At 43.7% G+C, this 22,278-nt stretch overlaps 1 protein-coding gene across 1 annotated transcript in view; it reads left to right on the top strand.

The window, feature by feature from the left end:
- Positions 1-21,726, top strand: part of LOC124788344 (arylsulfatase B-like) — a 250,192-nt gene extending 228,466 nt beyond the window's left edge. Inside the window, exons 7-10 of the mRNA XM_047255605.1 lie at positions 5,221-5,356; positions 11,793-11,951; positions 17,873-18,134; positions 18,321-21,726. Coding sequence (XP_047111561.1) covers positions 5,221-5,356; positions 11,793-11,951; positions 17,873-18,134; positions 18,321-18,591 — 828 coding nt within the window. The 3' untranslated portion in view covers positions 18,592-21,726. The remainder of the gene's footprint in view (positions 1-5,220; positions 5,357-11,792; positions 11,952-17,872; positions 18,135-18,320) is intronic.
- The last annotated feature ends 552 nt before the right edge of the window (positions 21,727-22,278 follow it).

Genomic DNA, 22,278 nt, shown 5'->3' with positions numbered 1-22,278 from the left:
ATTAAGAAAATCTTTTCAGTATATACAACTAATAAAAATGAGACAAATACGATTCCTAAGTCGCTGCTGCAGAGCTCGTAGAACGGCTAGTCTTCAACTAGGCCGCGGCCCAGGTGGCGCGGCTCTTATGTCATCTACATATAGATGCCGCTGCAGTCTCGGTGTCGTCCCAGAGAGGGGTCCGTCATCGTACTTCGTCTCACAGCCCTCTCCGCTCTAACGTTCTCGACGAACGTGCCGGCACTTGAGGTTACGCCGGAACAGTTCTAACCGTAGTATCTGGACCAGATGTCAATATGAAATGATAACGAAATCTAGACCCTAAGCTGTTGACAGGCGTTGATATACGTCAACGGGGACACTTGAAAATGGGCGCTCCGACCGGAACTCGAACCCGGGATCTCCTGCTTACATGACAGAGGCTCTATCCATCTGAGCCACCGAGGGCACAGAGGACAGTGCGACTGCAGGGCTTTATCTCTTGCACGGTTATCTTGAGACCCACATACCCAACTTAATGTCCACACACTACATTCGTAGTGCCCATTCCCATTACTCTCATTACTCGCGGCAGACATTCTTACCGAGTCCCGAAGACTAAAGGCTAACCAGCCACTGACCTTCTTCTTCTATGCTGGATGCACACACATTGCCCGAACTCTTGCGAGACTCGGTAAGATTGTCTGCCGCGAGTAATGAGTGTAATGGGCAGGGGCACTACGAATGCAGTGTGTGGACATTAAGTTGGGATTGTGGATCTCACGGGGAGAGTGGGAGGCATAAATCCTTGCAGTCGCACTGTCCTCTGTGCCCTCGGTGGGTCAGATGAATAGAGCGTCTGCCATGTACGCAGGAGATCCCAGTTTCGAGTACCGGTCGCGGCATACATTTTCAACTGGCCCCTTTGATGTATATCAACGCCTGATGACAGCTTAGGGTCTTGATTTTATTATCATTTCATTCTAAGAGAGCTGCAAGGTCACCGATGGTATCTGTTCTTTCAGACCGAAAGTTCAATACATATTGTGACACCTATATTGACATCTACGGACCGAAAGAACAGATACCATCTTCATATAGATGTCAATATAGGTGTCACAATATGTATTGACTTTTCCTAAAATCGTGACTGTATACGAGAGAGCCTCCAAGAGGCGAATAATTTATCTACGGACTATTAGATACTGGTATTATTAATTTCATGTTACGCAACTATCACGGAAATGAACAGGTCCAGGATGTCTGCTGCGTGAAGAGGATAAGATCATATATTTTCCTCAGAGTCTTTCTCTTTCAGCAGAAGTATTCAGCATTTTAACGATAGACATTCTCATTAATTTCAGGCACCATTGTCACATTTCCTGTCGGAATTTTTTGTGAATTATCGTGTTTTATTTTAATGTACTATACAGCTTAAAGCTTTTCGGCATAAGCCACCATCAAATTGGGCGCTAACTTGTGCTGCATGTTTGTACGTATGTAAAAATCTGACGAGATTGTGTCTATAGACTTTTAAACGAGAGTCTACTGATGATCTAAGCCGAAAAGAATTAAGGTGTATGGTCTAGGAAAATGAAAAGCAATGAAGCCAGGATATTATATTCACTGACTTCCGAAACGTTTCTATGGCGACAGAGCAAATGTTCAGCTTTCCACGTTTGGTCTTTGTCATATCTGTACCAGCTTTTTAATATTCTAATTTATTAAGCATACAAATACGCTGACGAACCGAAACATTATGACCACCTGTTTAATAGCGGGTTGGTCCGCTTGTCAAACAGAGTACAGCAATGATTCTGCTTGGAATTGATCCGAAAGTCCTTGGTAGGTTTCGCGAGTTATGCGAGACCATATGCCACCGCTCGTATCACGCAATTCCCATAAATTACGGGCCGGTGATTTGCGATTGCGCAGCTGACGAGCTATTGTGTTCCAACGGGTATAGATCAGGGGCATTTGCTGTCCAAGGCATCAGTGTCACTATCATTCCCCTCACACACGATACAGATCTCGTGACACAGACAGTTACCCTGCCGGAAGATGTTATCGCCGTTGGGGGAAGACATCAAGCATGAAGCGATGCAGTTGGTCCTCAATAATGTTCACGTAGTCCACAGCTGCAACGATGCCTTCGATTACCACCACAGCTCCCACGGAAGCCCAACTCAACGCACCCAATCGCATAATTCTGACATTGCCGGCCTGCATCTGTGGTGCAGCGCATGTTTCAAGCAGCAATTCGCCTCGATGACAGACAGCGTGTAAGGAAAAAAACCACTTACCTGGTGTAACAAGAATTGCGAGTCATTTGACCAGGCGACCCGTGTCTACCGACCTACGGTGAAAGCTCAGTGATGTTGTGCCCACTGCAATCGTAACTGACGATGTCTTTGGGTCAACACGAGAACAAGTAAGGGTTGTGTGCTGTGGAGCTCCTTCTTCAACAGCTGCCTTTCAACCGAGTGCTCCGAAACGTATGTGCCTGCAACAGCATTGTATCTTGTCCTCAGATCTGCCACAGATCGCTGCCTGTCCTTCGTTACACAGCGTGCATTGCCCTTGTCTCCACACTTTGCGATGAGACATGGACGTCCAATACTCGTAAATTCATCATCCTTCAATCACTATCCGCAGATGCTCACGACAGTTGTACGCTAACTGCCGATCCGCCTTCCCGTTTCGGAGATTCTCGTTCCCAGACTCAGAGCCATAACAATCTGACCCTCGTCAGAGTCGCTTGTATCAGTGGATTTGCGTTCCGTGTCTTCGGCAAGACGACCACCCATTCGTGTCTGTTCCGCTTATATTCTTTCCTCACCGCGCCACGTGATCGCATGTTTTGGCCCATCAGCGTATGTGAGCAATCTGTCTGTTATCACGTGTGTTGTGCAAGTGCATATTTGACAGACGCAGTACATCATTTCTGCAGAAAAATTTAAGTTGTTTATTGAGAGCGAAATTTATTCTTTAAAATAGAAAGCGTATGGGATAAATAAAAATAGAGGGCTAATTGGTTGTGTACGTTTCGAGCTCCATACTTAGAATGGAATTTTAACTTTATTCTGCAGATCCTGGTATAGGCCCTCAAACAAGACCAATTAAAGATAAACACAAAGAAAGTAAATGTCTAAACACTAAGCAAGAGCCAACAAGCAACTAATAGAAAAGCAATAAAATAACCGACCAAATGAAGCAATCCTCTTGGTTAAGAAATATCAGTTCTGAAGATTACAATATCCATAAACTGAAACAAGAGCAGCCCTTTACAAGGGCGCCTACCAAAACAAAAGAATTTATTAATAAACATCCTCATGAACGTCAAGACAAGGGAGGCTTTCGACGTGGCTTATGAGTGGAACATGTGTGGGAGTGTAATCAAGACAATAGGAGAGAAAAAGACTGCCAGGAAGCGAGAGAAATTTGGATGTCATGGAAGAAAACCAACACGATCTGGACACAAAAGCCGGCCGGAGTGGCCGTGCGGTTCTAGGCGCTACAGCCTGGACCCGAGCGACCGCTACGGTCGCAGGTTCGAATCCAGCCTCGGGCATGGATGTGTGTGATGTCCTTAGGTTAGTTACGTAGTTCTAAGTTCTAGGTGACTGATGACCTAAGAAGTTAAGTCGCATAGTGCTCAGGGCCATTTGAACAATTTTTGGACACAAAATGAATTCAATTAAAATGAAAAGGAAATCAATCGCTTGGCGATTAGAGCGTTACATTACTACCGATTGACAGATTTTCCCATATAAAATCAGTTCTATGCTCGACACAAGACAGACTCGGATTTTTAAACGCTTTGTAATTAACGTCTTCTCCAGGACGCTTTGTTGAAACATGTGCTGTGTACATAGACGTATTTGTGACATGACGCTCAGATACTTTTGTTACCTGACTGGGTGAGCTGTTCCATTTCTCCATATGTATTATACTATGACTGTTTCCACTAATATTCGAGGTGTTGTGTATATATTTATTTATTTTTCAACATTCACGGTCCGTTAACTACATCTCAAACTTTCCTTAGTTACTTCTTCACATCCCTTAGTACAGGACAGTGATATATATTTTTTGTTTCTAACAACTGCTGTGGTCATTTGAGGAATAAATATGAAATACAGTGTTCATGCACGCCGAAGTAAAAGTTTATTTTGGTAGTGCAGTGGATTCTGGGTTTTATGGATCTTTTTTTCCACTGCTTATTTCAGATACTGTAATACATGATCAACATAGTGAACTTTTGAATGCAACATGCCATTCACATCCAGTAAGTAAAGTAGATCTTGCTGACTATTGTAATGTGATTGATGTGGTGTTCTCAGAACTGCAAATTTCTTCCTCTTCTCTAACTCTTCTTCTTCTTCTTCAGGTTCTGCTCCTTCTATTTCTAGGCTCTGTGCACCATATGACACAATCTGGCTCCAATCATTCTCCTATTTTCCTTGGTGTTTCAGTGTTCATTCGACCCACTGACTTGTAGCTGTAAACCATTTCTTCTTCTAATTTCCATGGATGTAAACGCTCCTTGTTCATCCTTCTGCAGTGTTTTATGTTATCATTGACATAAAAAACTCGAAAATCCCCGTAAACATTATTTCTCGTCTTAGCTAGCAAAGTACATTTTTTGATTCATTCATTAGAAATTTATTTTCAGCTTTGAAGGAAAGGTTGTGTGATGTACCATAAAGCAGGAATCTAAACGATAACCGCTGCGCTGTAGGACCTTATGTTGTCCGTTTCATGAACCGAAACAAATGTATTGATCGCAGTGTACCCTTATATAATTTACAGAAAACAGTGTAATTGTTTTAGAAAGAGCCGTCGGATGTAAAAGAGCAACAAACATCAGTTTTTTCTGGATGTAAGTGCTTATTACACATGCGAAGTTAGTAATGCAACTTACATCATAACTGATGCTTATGTTACACCGTAAACAATATTCTTTTCATGATATCAGGAGAATACCAAAAAGACAAATATTGCATGTTTTCAAAGTAAACAGCTCTTCGGAAATACCCTAATTTCCAACATTCCTCCTCCTTTCTCCAATATGCATAGTTATTTTCCAGCTGCACTCTCGAGAAACTGGTTCTGTGGCTACCCGTTTAACTTTACTGTATTGCGGGCGGCAGAAGCGGCAGGCTAGAAGAACTACGCACAAGCGCCTCTCTTCGCAGTATCGATGTATTGGAGTGAGGACGTTTGTGTACGGTTTTACAGGTGAAAGAGACGCTGTGGGAGGGTTCGGTGAAGGGCGTGGCGTTCATGTGGAGCAACCTGCTGCACCAGACGCCACGTGTCTCCCACCAGCTGATGCACGTGTCCGACTGGCTGCCCACCCTGTACTCCGCCGCTGGTAAGAAACTCTGGACCTCGGAAAAGGGCAAGTCTGCAAAACGCTCGCTGTCGCAAGTTCTCCCGATATACGCAATGAGCATTTCTGAAACTGAATTCTCTGCTGCAATCAGCTTCTCGTCAGTTGTCTCATAATTAGTCTCACACTTCTGCCTTGGTGTATGAAATTATTGATAATGTACCTGAAATGTAATGCTATAGCACAAATCAGATTACATTAAGAATTCATTTTTCAAAGACGTTCGAAAGCACTCTAAAAGTAGTTTGTTATCTCAGGGTAAAAATGGTGCATCATTTCATATCACTGACATGAGGTAATAGATGTGAGTAAGAAATAGCTCATAGTGTCTTCGGAGAAATTCAGCAAGCACTTAATGTAAAACCAATTTTATTGTCCATTTGCTATATACAGACGAATTGACTTACCACCCACGAGTGTGAGATATCTGGCGCATTCGGGAGTTTTTAGGTCTCCTGCATTCAAACAACAACAATTAAGCGGCAGTAAGATCTGTTGTTAAACTTGTACCAATTCACCACAAGGATAACTATGTGAACGTAAGTTGCCTCTGTACTGGTAAATGTGGATTAAATATATAACATTGCGCTGAATGGAACCTCGGAACGTCAAACGTCTATCCCTAGACTCGACCTGTGGGCTTAATAAATGCATGGTATTCAGGACAAACCAACGACTGTCTGACATACATTACATATATGACTGCTGTAGCTATTTCCAGTACACCTTATTTATTCTTCTTTTGCTTAAGAATTCTAAATTGGACACAGGCACGTTAAAAAGTTCAGGCTTGGACCAAATTCGAACCAGCGACCTCCGTCATTCCAATTTGGTTGCATTTGCAACAGCACATCAGCCAGACAGACTTTTCCCCTTTATTTTTATCTGTATTTTAAAGACGTTGGATACGCGTCTACAATGGCAACTACCTACTTGTATTTAGCAACTTTATACTAGAATTAACAATTATCTATTCAAACTGAAGCAACTTTCTTAAGAACTAATTCAAAAATTTTTATTCAGGGACACGCACCAGTACGCATAGACGAACATAAAATCAAGACAGAATCGCCCTATTGTGGGTAAAATTCGAACCCACGGTCCCTGAAATTACCCCTCTGTCTTGGTATACGCGGCCTCCACAGGCTGGAATCACGTACGTTTACCAACAGACTTAAAGTGACAAGTCTTTCACCACTACCACTCCGTTTGACGACAATATGTTTTCTTTTTCCCCAGGCATCAGCATGAGAGCGGTCAGCACAAGTAAGATCGCGGCCAATCAGTTGTAATGGCTCACTGAGAGTGTTCAGTTCGACACAGAGTCGTTGCAACCGCCCCTCCCTTCCTACCATCCATCTCTCTCTCTCTCTCTCTCTCTCTCTCTCTCTCTCTCTCATTCTCTCTCTTTCTCTGAGTGTGTGTGTGTGTGTGTGTGTGTGTGTGTGTGTGTGTGTGTGTGTGTTTGTGTGTCATTGCGTAAGTGTGTATGAGATAGAGGAAGCGACAGACAGAGAGAAACACAGAGAGTAAGAGGGAGAGAGAGGGAAGGGTGGGAGGGAGATATAGTTGGCAGTAAGGGAGGGGTGCAGGGGAGAGTGAGGTGGCTAGAAGACAAAGCTAACTGGCCATATAGAAAAATATGTCCTACTTCCTTTTATCATCGAGGAGAGAGAAAAGGGATAAGGCAAGGATGTTTCCGGTTCGAAGGATGAGTAATGAAATGAGGGATTTAAAACGATATTGTCTGATAATTTTTGGGAGAAATAATAGAGGAAGAAAGTAAGAAAGGGGTGAGGTAGATGGAGATGTTAAAAGAACAGCTATTATTTCAACGAAACTGCTTGATTTGTTTATTAGTTTCGGGAGAATGGAGTAAAAGGCAAGTGAGACCCGAGTGAAAGAGAGAAAAAGAGGTGGGATGGGAAATTAAAGGTGAATAAATATTGGAAGGAATGTTTTGCATATTTCTGGAAGGATCCAGCCTTTGATAGTGGGAAGATAGAGATGAATTTGAAACAACGAAACATGATTCTCCCTTTTTACGCATGTAGGCAGAGAGCAATTAAAGATAACGTAATATATCTTTTAAAAGAAATTTATTTCAATGAAAAGAGTAAGGTAAAGGGATACTAACTCAGATTTTCTTATCTCTGGTTCGATATTTTTTCGTCAAACTGTGATCTTCCATTGCCCCTCTCTGACAGAAGATTGAACAGAAGAACAAGTGAACAAAATAAAACCCTTCAAGGGCTCTATTTTGTTCACAACCCTCCATTATTTCTGACTTCGGTCATGCGTCTTGGCATGGATTTTATGAGGCGTTGGGCATTGCCAAAAGAGGCAACCTCTTCTCAGGCTTCTAGAATGCAGCCCGAAAGAACGGCAGCTGTAATCGATTGGTTTCGTAGCCAGTCCTCTGGCAGTCTTCGTGCTACTTCCGTCCACAAATTTTCCATTGAGTTCATATCAGCAGCGCGTGAAAGCAGTTCATGACGTTCTGCTGAGCGAATGCGGACTTATGCACAGCTGAATGGTCTTCCTACTGCGCGAATTCTCTTTCACCTTAGAGCATCCGCATTGAGGGTAGCAACACGCTCTTCACTATGTGGGCGCACCGCCTGCTATTAAGGGTTCCCTGAGTTCTACGAAGCATTCCTGATCCTCTCGCAGGAACCCAACCCCACCAGGAAATCGATAACGATTGCCACTGCGCATTTTTATTCTTAACAATATCTTGTCCCTCCCGGCCCGTAAGCTACTCTCGTGCCGTCGTTGCTCGTGGAAAACATCTCCTCATCTGTGAAAATCACGTTTTCGCACGCCGCATTCAGATGGACCACTGGCAATACCAGTCGGTACAACAAAATTTTGTCGCTGAGTTCCTGTTTTACAGCCGATCTTCGTGCGTTCAGTCCAGTTTCCCTCGGCCTTCGGGGTGCTGAGTCACAGGAGCCCGGGAAATTGGTCTCTCGTCGCAAATGCTTCACGTTACAGGAATTCAGCAGGTAGTGCCCCTTTGAACGTAGTTCTTCCACAGCCTCTTTAAGGTTGTGAATGGCACGCCATACTCCTGCCAGCATCTTAAGTCGAAAGCTAGCCTTCTTCACTCATAGCGACGACTCTGTCTCGAACTGACCGCTCCCAGTGAGCCAATACACCTGACTGCCCGCGATGTTATTTGTGCTTGCCGCTCTTATGCTGATGCCTGCGGAGGAAGGTAACATGTTGTCGTCAAACGGAGCGGCAGTGTTGACAGACTTGCGTGAAAGTGCTATGTGACTCTTTATTGTAAGACAGATGTGAATCTCAACTAGCAAGCTGCGAAATGACTTGGGGACGCCTGATTTTCCTCGCTTTTTCAATGAAAAGGAATGACCAATTCCTGGTGTAAGCGAGAACTTATGTGTACCTCTTGTACTGTTATACTTTGAGTATTGTTTTGTTAGTGTTAAGAGCATATATTTTCGGTTACATTATTTTCATCTATGACACTGCCCATTTCAGTGATATATTACTACGTCTCCAGCAGGACAGCGTAGGTTCTTCGTCTGGTTCCTGAGATGCAGTATGGAACAGTTCCGCGAGAATATTTTTGTAGCAAATTAGTTACGTTACTGCACTGTACAGCGATTACGTGTGTCGTGATTATGTATCGCAGAGTGTATTCTTGGTATTAATTGTTATTCTTGCTATAAATTGCAATAGGCTGATCTTGTACTGGTCATCGGTCTGAATACTTGTTTGATCCATGCACGACTAACGCTGTCCAACAGTCACTGATTAAATCTCGGCCATCTTTGTGTTCATAATTAATGTTTGAGCAACATCGCTAAGTGAAAATTGTGAAAAACAAAGCCATCCATTACATATATTAGTTTACCTTTACATAGGTAAAAAGTACTATTGTAGCATTAATATACGAAGTACCCTCATGACACATCATAAAATTACTTGCATGGTGTAGATGAAGATGTAGATCCTATATCCACTTAAACCAGCTTAGTTTAGCCAAAAAATTAGTCTTGATCTATATTTTGTACTGTCCATAGTGCCCTCCGTCACGAAATTATCTATTGACAGATGCCTCAGAATGTATCCTACCAACAGATACATTCTTTCAGTCAAGTTGTGGCACACATTTATTTTGTCCCCAATTTAGTTCAGTATCTCTCATCGGCTCTTCGGTCAATATGCCTAAGTTTCAGCCTTACTCAGTAGCAACTCATTTTGAAAGCATAAGCTCTACAGTTACTTTTTCTATTTTGGTTAGAGAAAACCTCAGCTGTTTTCGTAAACAACACTCTAAGAAGTACTGCAACCAGCAGCAAGTTATTTTTTCAAATTATTTTATTGTACCTTTACCAGCTTCTCGCCTGAGCCCATCGTCAGGCGGTAGCGTTGACTTCTTTGCAAGTTTTACATTTGTGTCTTCATGAAAAGACTTCCTTCACATGTTACAAGACAGTTTTTCTTCTACAATGCACAGTGATCAATGAAATGAACTGATTAAAATCTTTTGTATTTAGTTAATTTCATTGATAAACATGTGTCGCAAAAGAAAATCAAACCTCTGTCTTGTAATACATGAAGAAGGGCTTTTTATAAAGACATGAACGTATAATTTTGCAAGAAGTTGTTGCTACCATCTGACGATGGGTTCAGGCCAGAAACTAGTAACGGTAAAATAAAAAAAAAATTTGAAAAAAAGTGACTTGTGGCTGGCTGCAGTATTTATTACAGTGTATTCTACTGTCCTCTGTATGATTCATCATCCACGGTTCCTCTACGAATTATTTGTTTCTACTGTGTGTGTGTAATGACGGCGCAAATAGCCTACCTTTTCTATTGGAACGTGGTATCACTATATCACATTTAAGTGAGTTGAAATAATTTCGTTATAGCAAGTGGTATCGCATTATGTTCTCTAGGTTTGAAGTATACCAACTAATGCGATAGCAATTTGTCCAAGGACACCACACAGTCTGACCTTACAGACAATGCAGAAGAGTAGGCAGTCCGAATGTGCTTATTGTTCAGGACGAGTGCTAGAAATCGTGTCTGCTACAATATAGTATCCTGTCACTTATGAAGCGAGGGTGCCTGGGATACCTACAGGGTGGCAATTATTGAACTATGAAATAAAATGGTCATAATTTCTGTTTGCGTTAAGATGTTCAAACTGCACAGTTGGCCGCGGGGCATGATGGGAATTAGTACGCGCATGCATGATTCGGTTTAGCGACAAAGCCAGATTTTCAATTGGATGTGCACGTCAATGAGCGAAATCGGCGCATTTGGGGTACTCAGAATCTGCATTTCGCGATCGAGTAGTCAATTCACCCTCAACGGGTGTCTGTGCGCCGTGCAATGTCCGGTTAGGGAATAATTGGTGCGATATCTTTCGATGGCACGGTGACTACCAAATGGTACGTGAATGTTTGGGAAGGTGATTTCATCCCCAGTATCCAAAGTGACTCTCATTTCGACAAGATGTGGTTCATGCAAGACGGAGCTCGACCCCATCCAAGCAGGAGAGTGTTTAATGTCATAGAGAAGCACACTGAGGACCGGATTCTGGCTCTGATGTACCCAGAGGTCACTGGCATGGGCCTCGATTGGCCGCCATATTCTCCCGATCTGAACAAATGGTTCAAATGGCTCTGAGCACTATGGGACTCAACTTCTCAGGTCATTAGTCCCCTAGAACTTAGAACTAGTTAAACCTAACTAACCTAAGGATATCACACACATCCATGCCCGAGGCAGGATTCGAACCTGCGACCGTAGCGGTCTCGCGGTTCCAGACTGCAGCGCCTAGAACCGCACGGCCACTTCGGTCGGCCGATCTGAACATATGCGGCTCCTTTCTGTAGTGCTATATTAAAGACAAGGTGTACAGCAATAACCCCAAAACCATTGCTGAGATGACCAGCCTCCGAGGAGGTCATCGACAGAACCGATATTCCGACACTTCGGGGGTCCTACAGAATCTCACTATTCGAATGCCCCACATCGACGCCAATGAAGGCAGGCATATCGATCATGTCATAACCTAAGCCGTATATCTGTAGTGATGTTCACATGTTGAACAGAAGTGTGTGCACGCCGCAGTTTGTAACTAATTTACGTTTCTCTTTTTCATTTAGTTCAATAAATTTCATCTTGTATATCCAGACTGTGTTGTGTGCTGGGGTAAATGCCTAACACTTCAATGCCTGTAGATGGAATAACACATTCCGATAAAGACATTTCGGCTGCGTCGTAGGTAGCGTATTGGATCTTAGCACTATGCAACATAACATCTATGGTCATCAGTCGTAGGTAGTGTATTGATGCAACATTACGTATACGTGTGATTTATCTGACGTGATGTTCACCACTGTGTCTTTACATTGCGTGTGTCTTGCCGTTGAAGGCGGTAACACGCTGGACCTCGCGAGGAACATGGACGGCGTGGACCAGTGGGAAAGCCTGCTGTACAACCTGGTCTCGCGGCGCGACGAGGTGCTCATCAACATCGACGAGAAGACGCGCAACGCCGCCATCCGGCTGCACAACTGGAAGCTCGTCATAGGTCAGTGGCGCTGAATGCCGGCGGCCAGCCTGTCAGCCACTCTAGTGCCTCTACACAAACTGTAAGCTTCGGGTACTCACGGGAGAAACGTTGCTACGTGATTAACCACAAAATGTGAGCCCCCCATCAAAGGAGGGGCTCGCACATTCTAACCCTGTTTAAATCACCTGTCACTCTTCATGTTGTTTCCTTGTGCACATTTCATTCATACTACTTTATAACTTCCACAGCTTTGACTCACACACGCAGCGCCTATGCATAATGGTCCAAGTAATTCGCCATCTTGTGTTTTCATCTATGTTGGTGCATCATGGACGGGGGACCAGCTGGTCAAGTAATTAGCAATGCAATTCGCCAACAGCAGTGTAATTCAGATGTTATTTTATTTTATTTTGACTACCAGTTTCGGCACTCCACTATGCCATCTTCAGGCCCCATATGCATCTCTAAATAATAAATTATATTGTCATACTGTGCATATATTCCTGGATGTCGTGAATTCAAAACCGTATACCAGGTGCTTCATTCTAAGACTTGATTATAAGTGACTTCAAAACCGCATCGAAGGTTCGCATGAAGCACTTGGGATATGGTTTTAAATTGACGACATCATCAACGAACCAGGCAATGGAAGACAATACTTTCAAAGATGATCTACGGGGGTGTGGAACCTCAGTGGAAATAAACTAGCGTGATCAAAGCTGTTTAGCTTTATAGCCCTAATACGCCGAAGCAATTTGCGATATCACCGTATGTACTGCGTCCGGTGCTTCGAAGTGATAGTTCTCGTACTCGTCTCCGACGATGGAAGAACTCCAGCCACAAATAAACGTTTTCGAACACTAGGACGGAAGAAGGCGGTCCTCTGACTAATACACTCTAATACTGTTTTCTCCTCTCAACGTAAGTAAGTGCCGAAGAAGTGCTCTCAATTACTGAACACTGCATACTCAACGACGACTTCCAACCCAGAGGTGAGATCCAGAACCGTACAGGTTCGCAACAGTACAGCGCCTAATTGTTCTTACTATAAATTCTCCTGAGAGCAAAGACAGCAAGCACGTCCATACCAACAAAGCTGATACCGAGCGACCGTCACACACGGGCGCTCACAATGGAAGACCTCGCCTCTCCACCTCTGGCTTCCCATCAAGGCTGGGCTCCCCACCCTCGTAATTCCGAAAACGAATCATATTCCTGAAACTACGGAATATTCTCCCTCTCTACAGATTTTTCCGATCGCCGACCAACCATATTTTAGTCTTTTGTCGTTCAGCGCGGAAATATTGGAGGAAAAATTTATACTCGTACAATGGCACGTTTCTGAGTAAAAATCCTTGGAAGTAACCCAGCGTGCGTGATTCCCAATGTGCCGCTTCTTCGTTCTTCTCACCTGCGTGCAAAATTTGCAAAGTTCCCGGTTATCCTTCCGGTCCTGCTACAATAGTGGCCGGCCGTCACGCTGTTGTGCTCCAGAGCTCAGGTACCATGACGTCCGTCCAGCGACTTCCAGTTTTTAAGCGGGACCAACACCTGTGCGGGCCTTCCACCCAGAGCTTGAGCTCTGCCTGCCGTTTCATCTCCACTGGCGTTCCAATCTCTACTACTATATGCAATCGTTCATTACCACATACTGATAATAAAGACACTTCGTCACGTTTCATGCATTAAGCGTTAACAATTATTTACAAGGCGTACGTGAAAATGTCAGTCTACTGTATGTAGGGTGGTCAATTGATTCTGACCGGGTTAAATATCTCACGAAATAAGCGTCAAACGAAAAGACTACAAAGAACGAAACTTGTCTAGCTTGAAGGGGGAAACCAGATGGCGCTATGGTTGGTCCGCTAGATGGCGTTTCCATAGGTCAAACGGATATCAGCTGTGTTGTTTTAAGTGGAAACCCTCATTTTTTATTACATATTCGTGTAGTACGTAAAGAAATGAAGACTTATTTAGTTGGACCACTTTTTTCGCTTTGTGATAGATGGCGCTGTAATAGTCACAAACATATGGTTCACAATTTTAGACGATTAGTTGGTAACAGGTATGTTTTTTAAATTAAAATACAGAACGTAGATACGTTTGAACATTTTATTTCGGTTGTTCCAATGTGATACATTTACCTTTGTGAACTTGTCATTTCTGAGAACGCATGCTTTTACAGCGTCATTACCTGTAAATACCACATTAATGCAATAAATGCTCAAAATGATGTCCGCCAACCTCAACGCATTTGGCAATACGTGTAACGACATTCCTCTCAACAACGAGTAGTTAGCCTTCCGTAATGTTCGGAGATGCATTGACAATGCGCTGACGCATGTTGTCAGGCGTTGTCGGTGGATCACGATAGCAAATATCCTTCATTTTCCCCACAGAAAGAAATACGGGGACGTCAGAACCGGTGAACGTGCGGGCCATGGTATGGTGCTTCGACGACCAATCTACCTATTATGAAATATGCTATTCAATACCACTTCAACCGCAAACGAGCTATGTGCCGGACATCCATCATGTTGGAAGTACATCGCCATTCTTCCATGTAGTGAAACATCTTGTAGTAACATCGGTAGAACATTACGTAGTAAATGAGCGTACATTCGACCATTTAGACTGCCATCGATAAGATGGGGGCCAATTATCCTTCCTTCTGCAATGTCGCACCATACATTAACCCGTCAAGGTCGCTGATGTTCCACTTGTCGCAGCCATCGTGGATTTTCAGTTGCCCAATAGTGCATATTATGCCGGTTTACGTTACAGCTGTTGGTGAAAGACGCTTCGTCGCTAAATAGAAGTCGTGCAAAAAATCTGTCATTGTCCCGTAATTTCCCTTGTGCCCAGTGGCAGAACTGTACACGACGTTCAAAGTCGTCGCCATGCAATCCTGGTGCATAGAAATATGGTACGGGAACAATGGATGTTGTAGCATTCTCAACACCGACGTTTTGATATTCCCGATTCTCACGCAATTTGTCTGCTACTTGCGACCGAACCGCCGAATCTTTCCATCAGTAAATGGGGTATGTTCTCAACTGACTCGGTTGTTTTAACCCCCTCCACTGACGGAATGACCCGCTTCCTAATTCTGTATGTATAAAACCAATACGGACTTGTAGCTGTCACGCCTTTGCGCTTACTGCTACGTATTTTAACAGTAAATAGCTCAGTCCTAATGGTAAGAGGTAGTAGTGAATTCACGTTGTTATATTTGAATACAGCACAGCTGCCACAAGCTCAGTTCACTTTTACTCCACTCCTACCCTCGCCATTGCACCACATTAACTATGTGCTACGTGGACCTTGCTAAATTCACTTGCGTATACATTTTGACCGTTACTCGCCAGTATTTACCTAATGATTAGCACACTCCTAACCGGACTATTTCCCAAAGAGCTGTGATGATTAAACGGGTTCGATCCACGGCCTACAGTGCCCTACAGTTCACACGGTAACACTGCCTACCTGACCCACTTAACTTGGTAGTGAGCTTATGTATCCAATCACCACTGCTAGCAGCAGTGGATAATCCTATCAGCACGACGAGAGCAGCAGGTTTACCGTCGAATCCTCCTGAAAATACTTATAAGTACGGTCGCCAGCTCTGAAGGAGCAAAAGAATAAATCAATTTTTGGCTCGTTTCAAAGTGAATCGGCTTGAGTTGAATTTAAACTTCATTCTGAATATTACTATTTCTGATCATTCGAGGTGATTCTACAAAGCAAATACTCTTTCAATTTCTGGGAGTTGGCTTGGTAATTACTACGAAGACTATTTATGCAACTTGGGTTAACAAAATTCTATCCTTCAACTTTATGTAATGATTTTGGATATTACTCTTTGGACAATTGATATAGAATTACTTAAGTGACTTTACTTGAAAGGTTACTCAGAAAAATTTAAGTAACTATAAATAGGCGACTCATTCTGGTGTGACCATTGTTCTATTCAACATTCTTATACGTTAAAGTACTCTAGAACAAAAAGAACTGTAAATGAAAGAGGCGATGGTGGCCTCAGTCTGATTTCACTATATTATGTTTGAGGTTACTACACTTTACAATGAACAACATGCGTCTTAATTTTACTCATTACTATATTCTGTCCTCTGTACTTGCATAAAAGAAAACTGGTATTCTCCTTTTACATTTATACAACGTTCGAATTAACAATTGCAAGCAGTCTTGCCTTGGGTAGACGTGTCGGTGCTGGTGGTGAGATGCATGTGGCTAACGCAGCTCTTCACGCCTCATGCCCTAAATGGCGGCTGGAACTACGAGCCGTAGCACTCGTATAAGCTACTGCACGTCCGCCATAAAATCTGGGCGCAGGAACTCTTACAATCAGCCCCAGTGGCATAGAGGCGGCTTCGATAACCATTCGTCGCGTTTTACTCCACAAACGGCGACGATATTCGCCTCTTCACTGTTGTGCAATCACTTTTGCGTGAGCACAGTTACACACGTCCGATCACGTCAACACTCCCCAGGCCATTCCATTGTTCAGTCCCTGTGTCTCCAGCTACCCCTAGCTACGCTCGTATCACCAAGAGTGGGGGCGTTCCCCTACCACCTTTTTACCGAAATCATTTAGTATTTAAGAATATTTATATTTATTACCCTGGAGTTCATACCAGTCATAATAATTTACTACTAGCGCTTTACAACATTAAATTATACAGTAATAACTTATAATTACCAAGAAAAAGAATACATTTGACTCCGAGAGCTTAGTGCATTACCTGACAGGTAGCGCTAATTCCCAGCTTCGCCAATAGATGGCATCAGGGTGCACTCCCTGGCAGTCTCACACCAGCGCGCCCGTTTCCGACGCGTGGGCTCCAAATTACTGGCAGCCTACCATCATTTCAGTTCCGTTACATACTGATGTGCGGATTAGCTGCGACTGCAGCTAAAACACCTATTTGGGCATCACCATTTGTTGCAGGTCGTGGTTGCCGTTTCACATGTGGCTGAACATTTCCTGTTTTCTTAAATAACGTAACTATCCAGCGAACGGTATGGACACTTGGATGATGTCGTCCAGGATGCCGAGCAGCATACATAGCACACGCCCGTTGGGCATTTTGATGACAATAGCCATACATCAACACGATATCGACCTTTCTCTGGAATTGGTAAACGGTCCATTTTAACACGGTTAATGTATCACTAAGCAAATACCGTCCGCAATGGTGGAATGTTACGTGATACCACGTGCTTATAGGTTTGTGACTATTACCGCACCATCTATCTCAAAGCGAATAAAGTTCTCCAACTAAAACATTTATATTGCTTTATGTACTACACGAATATGTAATAAAAATGGGGGTTCCTACTTAAAATAAACGCAGTTGATATCCGTTTGAGCTATGGCAGCGCCATATAGCGAGACAACCATAGTGCCATCTCGTTTCCACTTCAAGCTAGACGACTTTCGTCCTTTGTAGTTTTTTCGTTTGATGCTTATTTCGTGAGATATTTGGCCTGGTCAGTATCAATGGACCACCCCGTATATTCATATATACAATGAATAACCTATCATATAATACCTAATTGTAGTTGTAGGTCACAGCAGAAATATGTGGAATAGTGCTTGTAAGGTGCGGAATTATAGCCACCTTTCTACCTATCTTTGTATTTGGATGCGGATGCTATTGCCAGTTTCTTTAGCGCTTCAGTGTACAATGTTTGGTACCTTTCTTACTGTATGACATCTGGAACATTACAAGCAAGCTGGGCGCCTATGCACATCGACAGCACCTGGGGACAGTGCATCGGGAAGCGTGTACACGTCCACAACAGCGAAAGGGTTAATTTACGGATGACTGGAAATGTGGGAGGGGCCACAATGTCTGACGTGGACTGTTGCGAGTTCCAGCGTGTTCGAGTGCTGCAGCGTGCGCCGCTGTTGGCAGGTACGACGCGCGGCGGCCGCTACGACGGTTACTTCGGGGCGAGCGGCCGCGAGGACCCAGCCACGCCCCCATACAACGCGACGGCGGTGGTGGAGAGCCCGGCGGGCGCGGCGCTGGCGCACGCCATGCTGGTGCGCTTCCGCCGGCCCACGCGCGAGGACGTCATCGCGACGCTGCGCGCCTCAGCCACCGTGCGCTGCGAGCCCAACTCCACCTTCAACGCACCGCCCTGCAACCCCGCCCAGTCCGGCGAGCCCTGTCTGTGAGTCTCTCTCTCTCTCTCTCTCTCTCTCTCTCTCTTTCTCTCTCTCTCTGCTCTCTCGCATGGCCGCAAGGCTCCTCAAGCTGCCAGACGAGCAGCAACCTGAAAGGGATGACTGCGCGTGTGGCCGTGTAAACTGATAGTAGTATGCCTGTGTTGATTCTGGTGCTGGTCACGTGCTCGCAGGTACGACGTGGCGAGCGACCCGTGCGAGCTGAACAACCTGGCGCGCACGTACGGCAACGTGGCGCTGCACCTGCGGCAGCAGCTGGTGCGCAGGCGCGCCGGCCTCGTGCCGCAGGCCAACCTTCCGGTGGACGCGGCAGGCGCCGACCCGCGCCGCTGGAACTTCACCTGGATCCCGTGGGGCGAGTGCTCGCCGCCGCCGGGAGACCCCCAGCTGTGCGTGCCCACGCCGCTGCCCAACCGGCCCTCCGACTACCCGGTCTCCTCGTAGCGGCACAGTGGGGGACCTCCCGGCTCAGAACTCAGCCGTCCAACACACCGACAGTGGCCTCAGTGTGGTGGGAAAAACCAACAGACATTTGGAACGATCCAGTCACGACGGTCAAGGTTCAAAATCCAACTCTCCGTGGAAGTGAATGTCGCTTGATCTACTCCAATCGGATGTTCCATCGGATTTCTCATCACTTGGCTGAATCACTCTCGGTCGATATCTACATTTAGCATCTGTGTAAAAAATGTTGTAAGCTGGCAATCTAGAGCTCTACTTGCCTCACCAGCGAGAGCCCTGTCCAGCACATGTCTTGTATATCTGCAAACAGTACAGTTACTTGACCGTAAAGCATTTGAAAACGTAGTTCTAAGCTTACAACGCTAGGCTCATTCCTACGCATATCAAGCGGCTTTGTAATTAAGATGCCGAAACACTCAGTCCACTTCTCCTTACTCATCAGGGAACTGTTGTTTGGGTTTCATTTTCATTTAACACACTGTTCTCTCCTGGAACTGTGTGTTTTTTCATTTAGGCAACCAGTAGCTTATCGTTCTTTTCTCATGGACTGACATTCACTATAATTTCAGTATTATATTTTATATCTATATTGTAAATGTTAATGTAGCAGCATGTTATGGATTTGTAAGTTTGTTTCATTGATACTCGCCAATTAGCTGCTTACGTTGATACGTACTTACCTGTACACAGTTCGTAATATCATCTGACACAATAGTGTGCTGGTACATTTCGATTTTCGCCAGTTTTCTTCATTTCGTATACACGTAGATTCAGAGAGCTCCAAAGCAGTCTCACGTAAGTCGAACACTAAAAATTACTCTTGTTGCAACATATTCACATCTCAGGGGTATGTTTTTGTCGCCTTCTGGCACAACCACTGTAGACTGTCAGTCTTCCAGTTATGAACATCGATGTCCAGTAGGAAATATGTACCTGAAGCTTGTTGTAAGCCTTGCCGTCGGGTACTTGGCATGGCACGAAAGCGGATGTTTATCAGAAACGAAAGTGGAATGCTGTTTCAGTAAATGGGCACATTAGCACCGTTTCCAGGTGACTATGACTGCTTTATATCTCGATCTCCATCTCGCAAAGAATATCTCTGCTCCTCTTGTCACCTTTCCTAATTTCAATTTTTGAATTGCGGTTCGAAGGATATTTCCATTCCAGCAAATCAGAAATTTATTTGACAGTTTCAGTCTCTCTTCAACAATCATTACACAGTTGTCTTCACATTTTGAGTTCTTTTTCCTGTAGCCAGTGTTCTTCATTCTCTGACTCCTCTTCCCCACTCTTTTTGCGAAAGTACTCGTTGTCATCTTCTTTAATCCTCGTCTGACAGAAACAGAGCCTCTCCTTTCTTTACTGTAGATCTCTGATTTTTTTAATGACCCCACACACTTCCCTAGATCTCGATGTGTTTCTTTCACCCATGTGACTTGCGTCGTCCGGCTCTTCTGGAAAGTCAATATTTTGTTTGCAGTCCATTCCGGACTCTATCTTGCAATGGGTCTATGAAAAACCCTACAACTTTTCTTTATTGTGGTAAATATTTTCTTCAAGCTTTGTTTTTTCTCGCAATTGCCTTTTGTATATGTGTATAAATGTCCACTTTTAACTATGGTAGCTTATTTAGAGTTGTCCAATAGTGATTTGGATTTTTAAGTATCCAGGCCTGGTATCTCCGTATTTTTGGCTCTGTCTCCACTGCTCCCTTTTCGTTTATATTTGGGATTCAGAATATCAACTCGGTATTTAAACTTTTATGATCCTTGGATGTCAGCATACATTACCTTCAGTGACTGCGTTGTATCTTTCGCATCTACAATCATGAACTCTGTTCAACAACAAAAAATGTAATCATGCCGTACACACCGTCTGTTTTGTGATTTCTATTTGTTAAGTTTCAATATTCACTAACGCGAAAAAAATGCTAACTACTGCTCATTCCGAAAAATTTGTGAATGCCATTGCCATGCAGCGCCGCAAAATTCTAAAGCATTTGGGTCCAATGAGGAATGACTCTCACTGCCACACTTCTTTTTAAAATTCTGTTGAAGTATTTTTCTGATTTTCTTCGCTTTCATAACTGCTATGTTGCTCTGTTCCCAGTCTTTTAACCTTTTTTCTCCTTTTTCTGAATTGGCGATTCAACGTTAGACTTTATTGTCTTCGTCATGCATTGCAAGCGACGGTACTACGCATATGTGCCCGTTGCGTGTACATCACTCGCGGTACCTGATGAAGACCACTTCGTCAGCCGCCAAAAGACTGTGTATGAAAAGTGTAATTCTCAACGCAGCTGATCACTCCAAAATATTCATCCTGTCAGTCACACTGGGAAAATGTTCGCAAGCACAGTACTTACATCTTAAAGAGAGGTATTCTAAGTAGGCGATAGTGAAAATGAAAAGAGGTTACGCTCTGCACTCTGAGAACATGACTGGTCATGGAGACGGTATCTTCTGTAAGACTTATTTAAATTCGTCTCTCCTCGCTTCTGCTACTGTAAGCAATTTTCAGAATTTCATTTTCAGGTATAGTAAGATCAAACAGTGGATGAAGTGCTCTCGGCTGTCTCTAAATTCTGGAACTTCTGTCGGAGCTGAAGAAAGACATTTCGTCACCTCATGATCTCAGCATAAAATACTTGCTTGTATATTGTTGCGCTACTCAGTGATGAAGAGGCTGGTACGAAGAACCAATTCATCTACATCTACATCTACATTTATACTCCGCAAGCCACCCAACGGTGTGTGGCGGAGGGCACTTTACGTGCCACTGTCATTACCTCCGTTTCTTGTTCCAGTCGCGTATGGTTCGCTGGAAGAACGACTGCCGGAAAGCCTCCGTGCGCGCTCGAATCTCTCTAATTTCGTGACGGACTGCATCAAACCAATCAGAAGACTGATGACTTTAAAAAAGTATTGTTGTAATTTCTGTCCGTTCATTGGTTCTTAATGTTAGTTGCACGAGCAGCTGCTGCAATTCCATTAGTGTTTGTACTTAATAGAAGAGAAAATGTGTCAACTTGATTCTATTGTCGTAAAACGACCATATGGACTATTACTTTTTGTCCTGCCGGTTAATATTGCTTTAATACTGTTAAGAAACTCTATCAACGAATATTATATATTAATTATTATAGGCTGTATTGTATAAGCATAATTCATATATTTATTGTAAACTGTTATATCTTTTAATAAATTAATCACATTTGAATTATTGACCAATGTGATCATTATTTTGTGTGTGTGTGTGTATGTGTGTGTGTGTGTGTGTGTGTTTATACGGGCGGATGAGTGGACGTATGTATGGTTGGGGAACTGTATGTGGGTACGTGTAGACAAATAGAGGAACGTTCTCCCTAAGTTATACTACTTTTACTGCATAAACTGCAGACAAGATTATTAGTCACAGTGTTACAGCCGGAGAAGCAAAATGGCAGTTCTTTGCACTTACAGTGTTGGCAGTTAATAGGTTGCTATCTATGTAGTAAGTGTGTGAAGTATCAGTCCTTATGGACTCTTCAGGTCAAGCACTTTCGATTTCATAACAAACTGGGAAAGGCATTTGATACCATTTCCTATCATGACGTCCAGTTGGTGTCACAACTGTTGCCTCCATATCCATGCCTTCACAAGTATTTATAACACAACTGTAGTGAAATAC

Source organism: Schistocerca piceifrons, chromosome 3 (assembly GCF_021461385.2).
Source record: "Schistocerca piceifrons isolate TAMUIC-IGC-003096 chromosome 3, iqSchPice1.1, whole genome shotgun sequence".
In the NCBI taxonomy this organism is placed as follows: domain Eukaryota; kingdom Metazoa; phylum Arthropoda; class Insecta; order Orthoptera; family Acrididae; genus Schistocerca; species Schistocerca piceifrons.
Note: the sequence above shows the minus strand (reverse complement) of the source record. Positions and strands in the feature narration are given on the sequence as shown.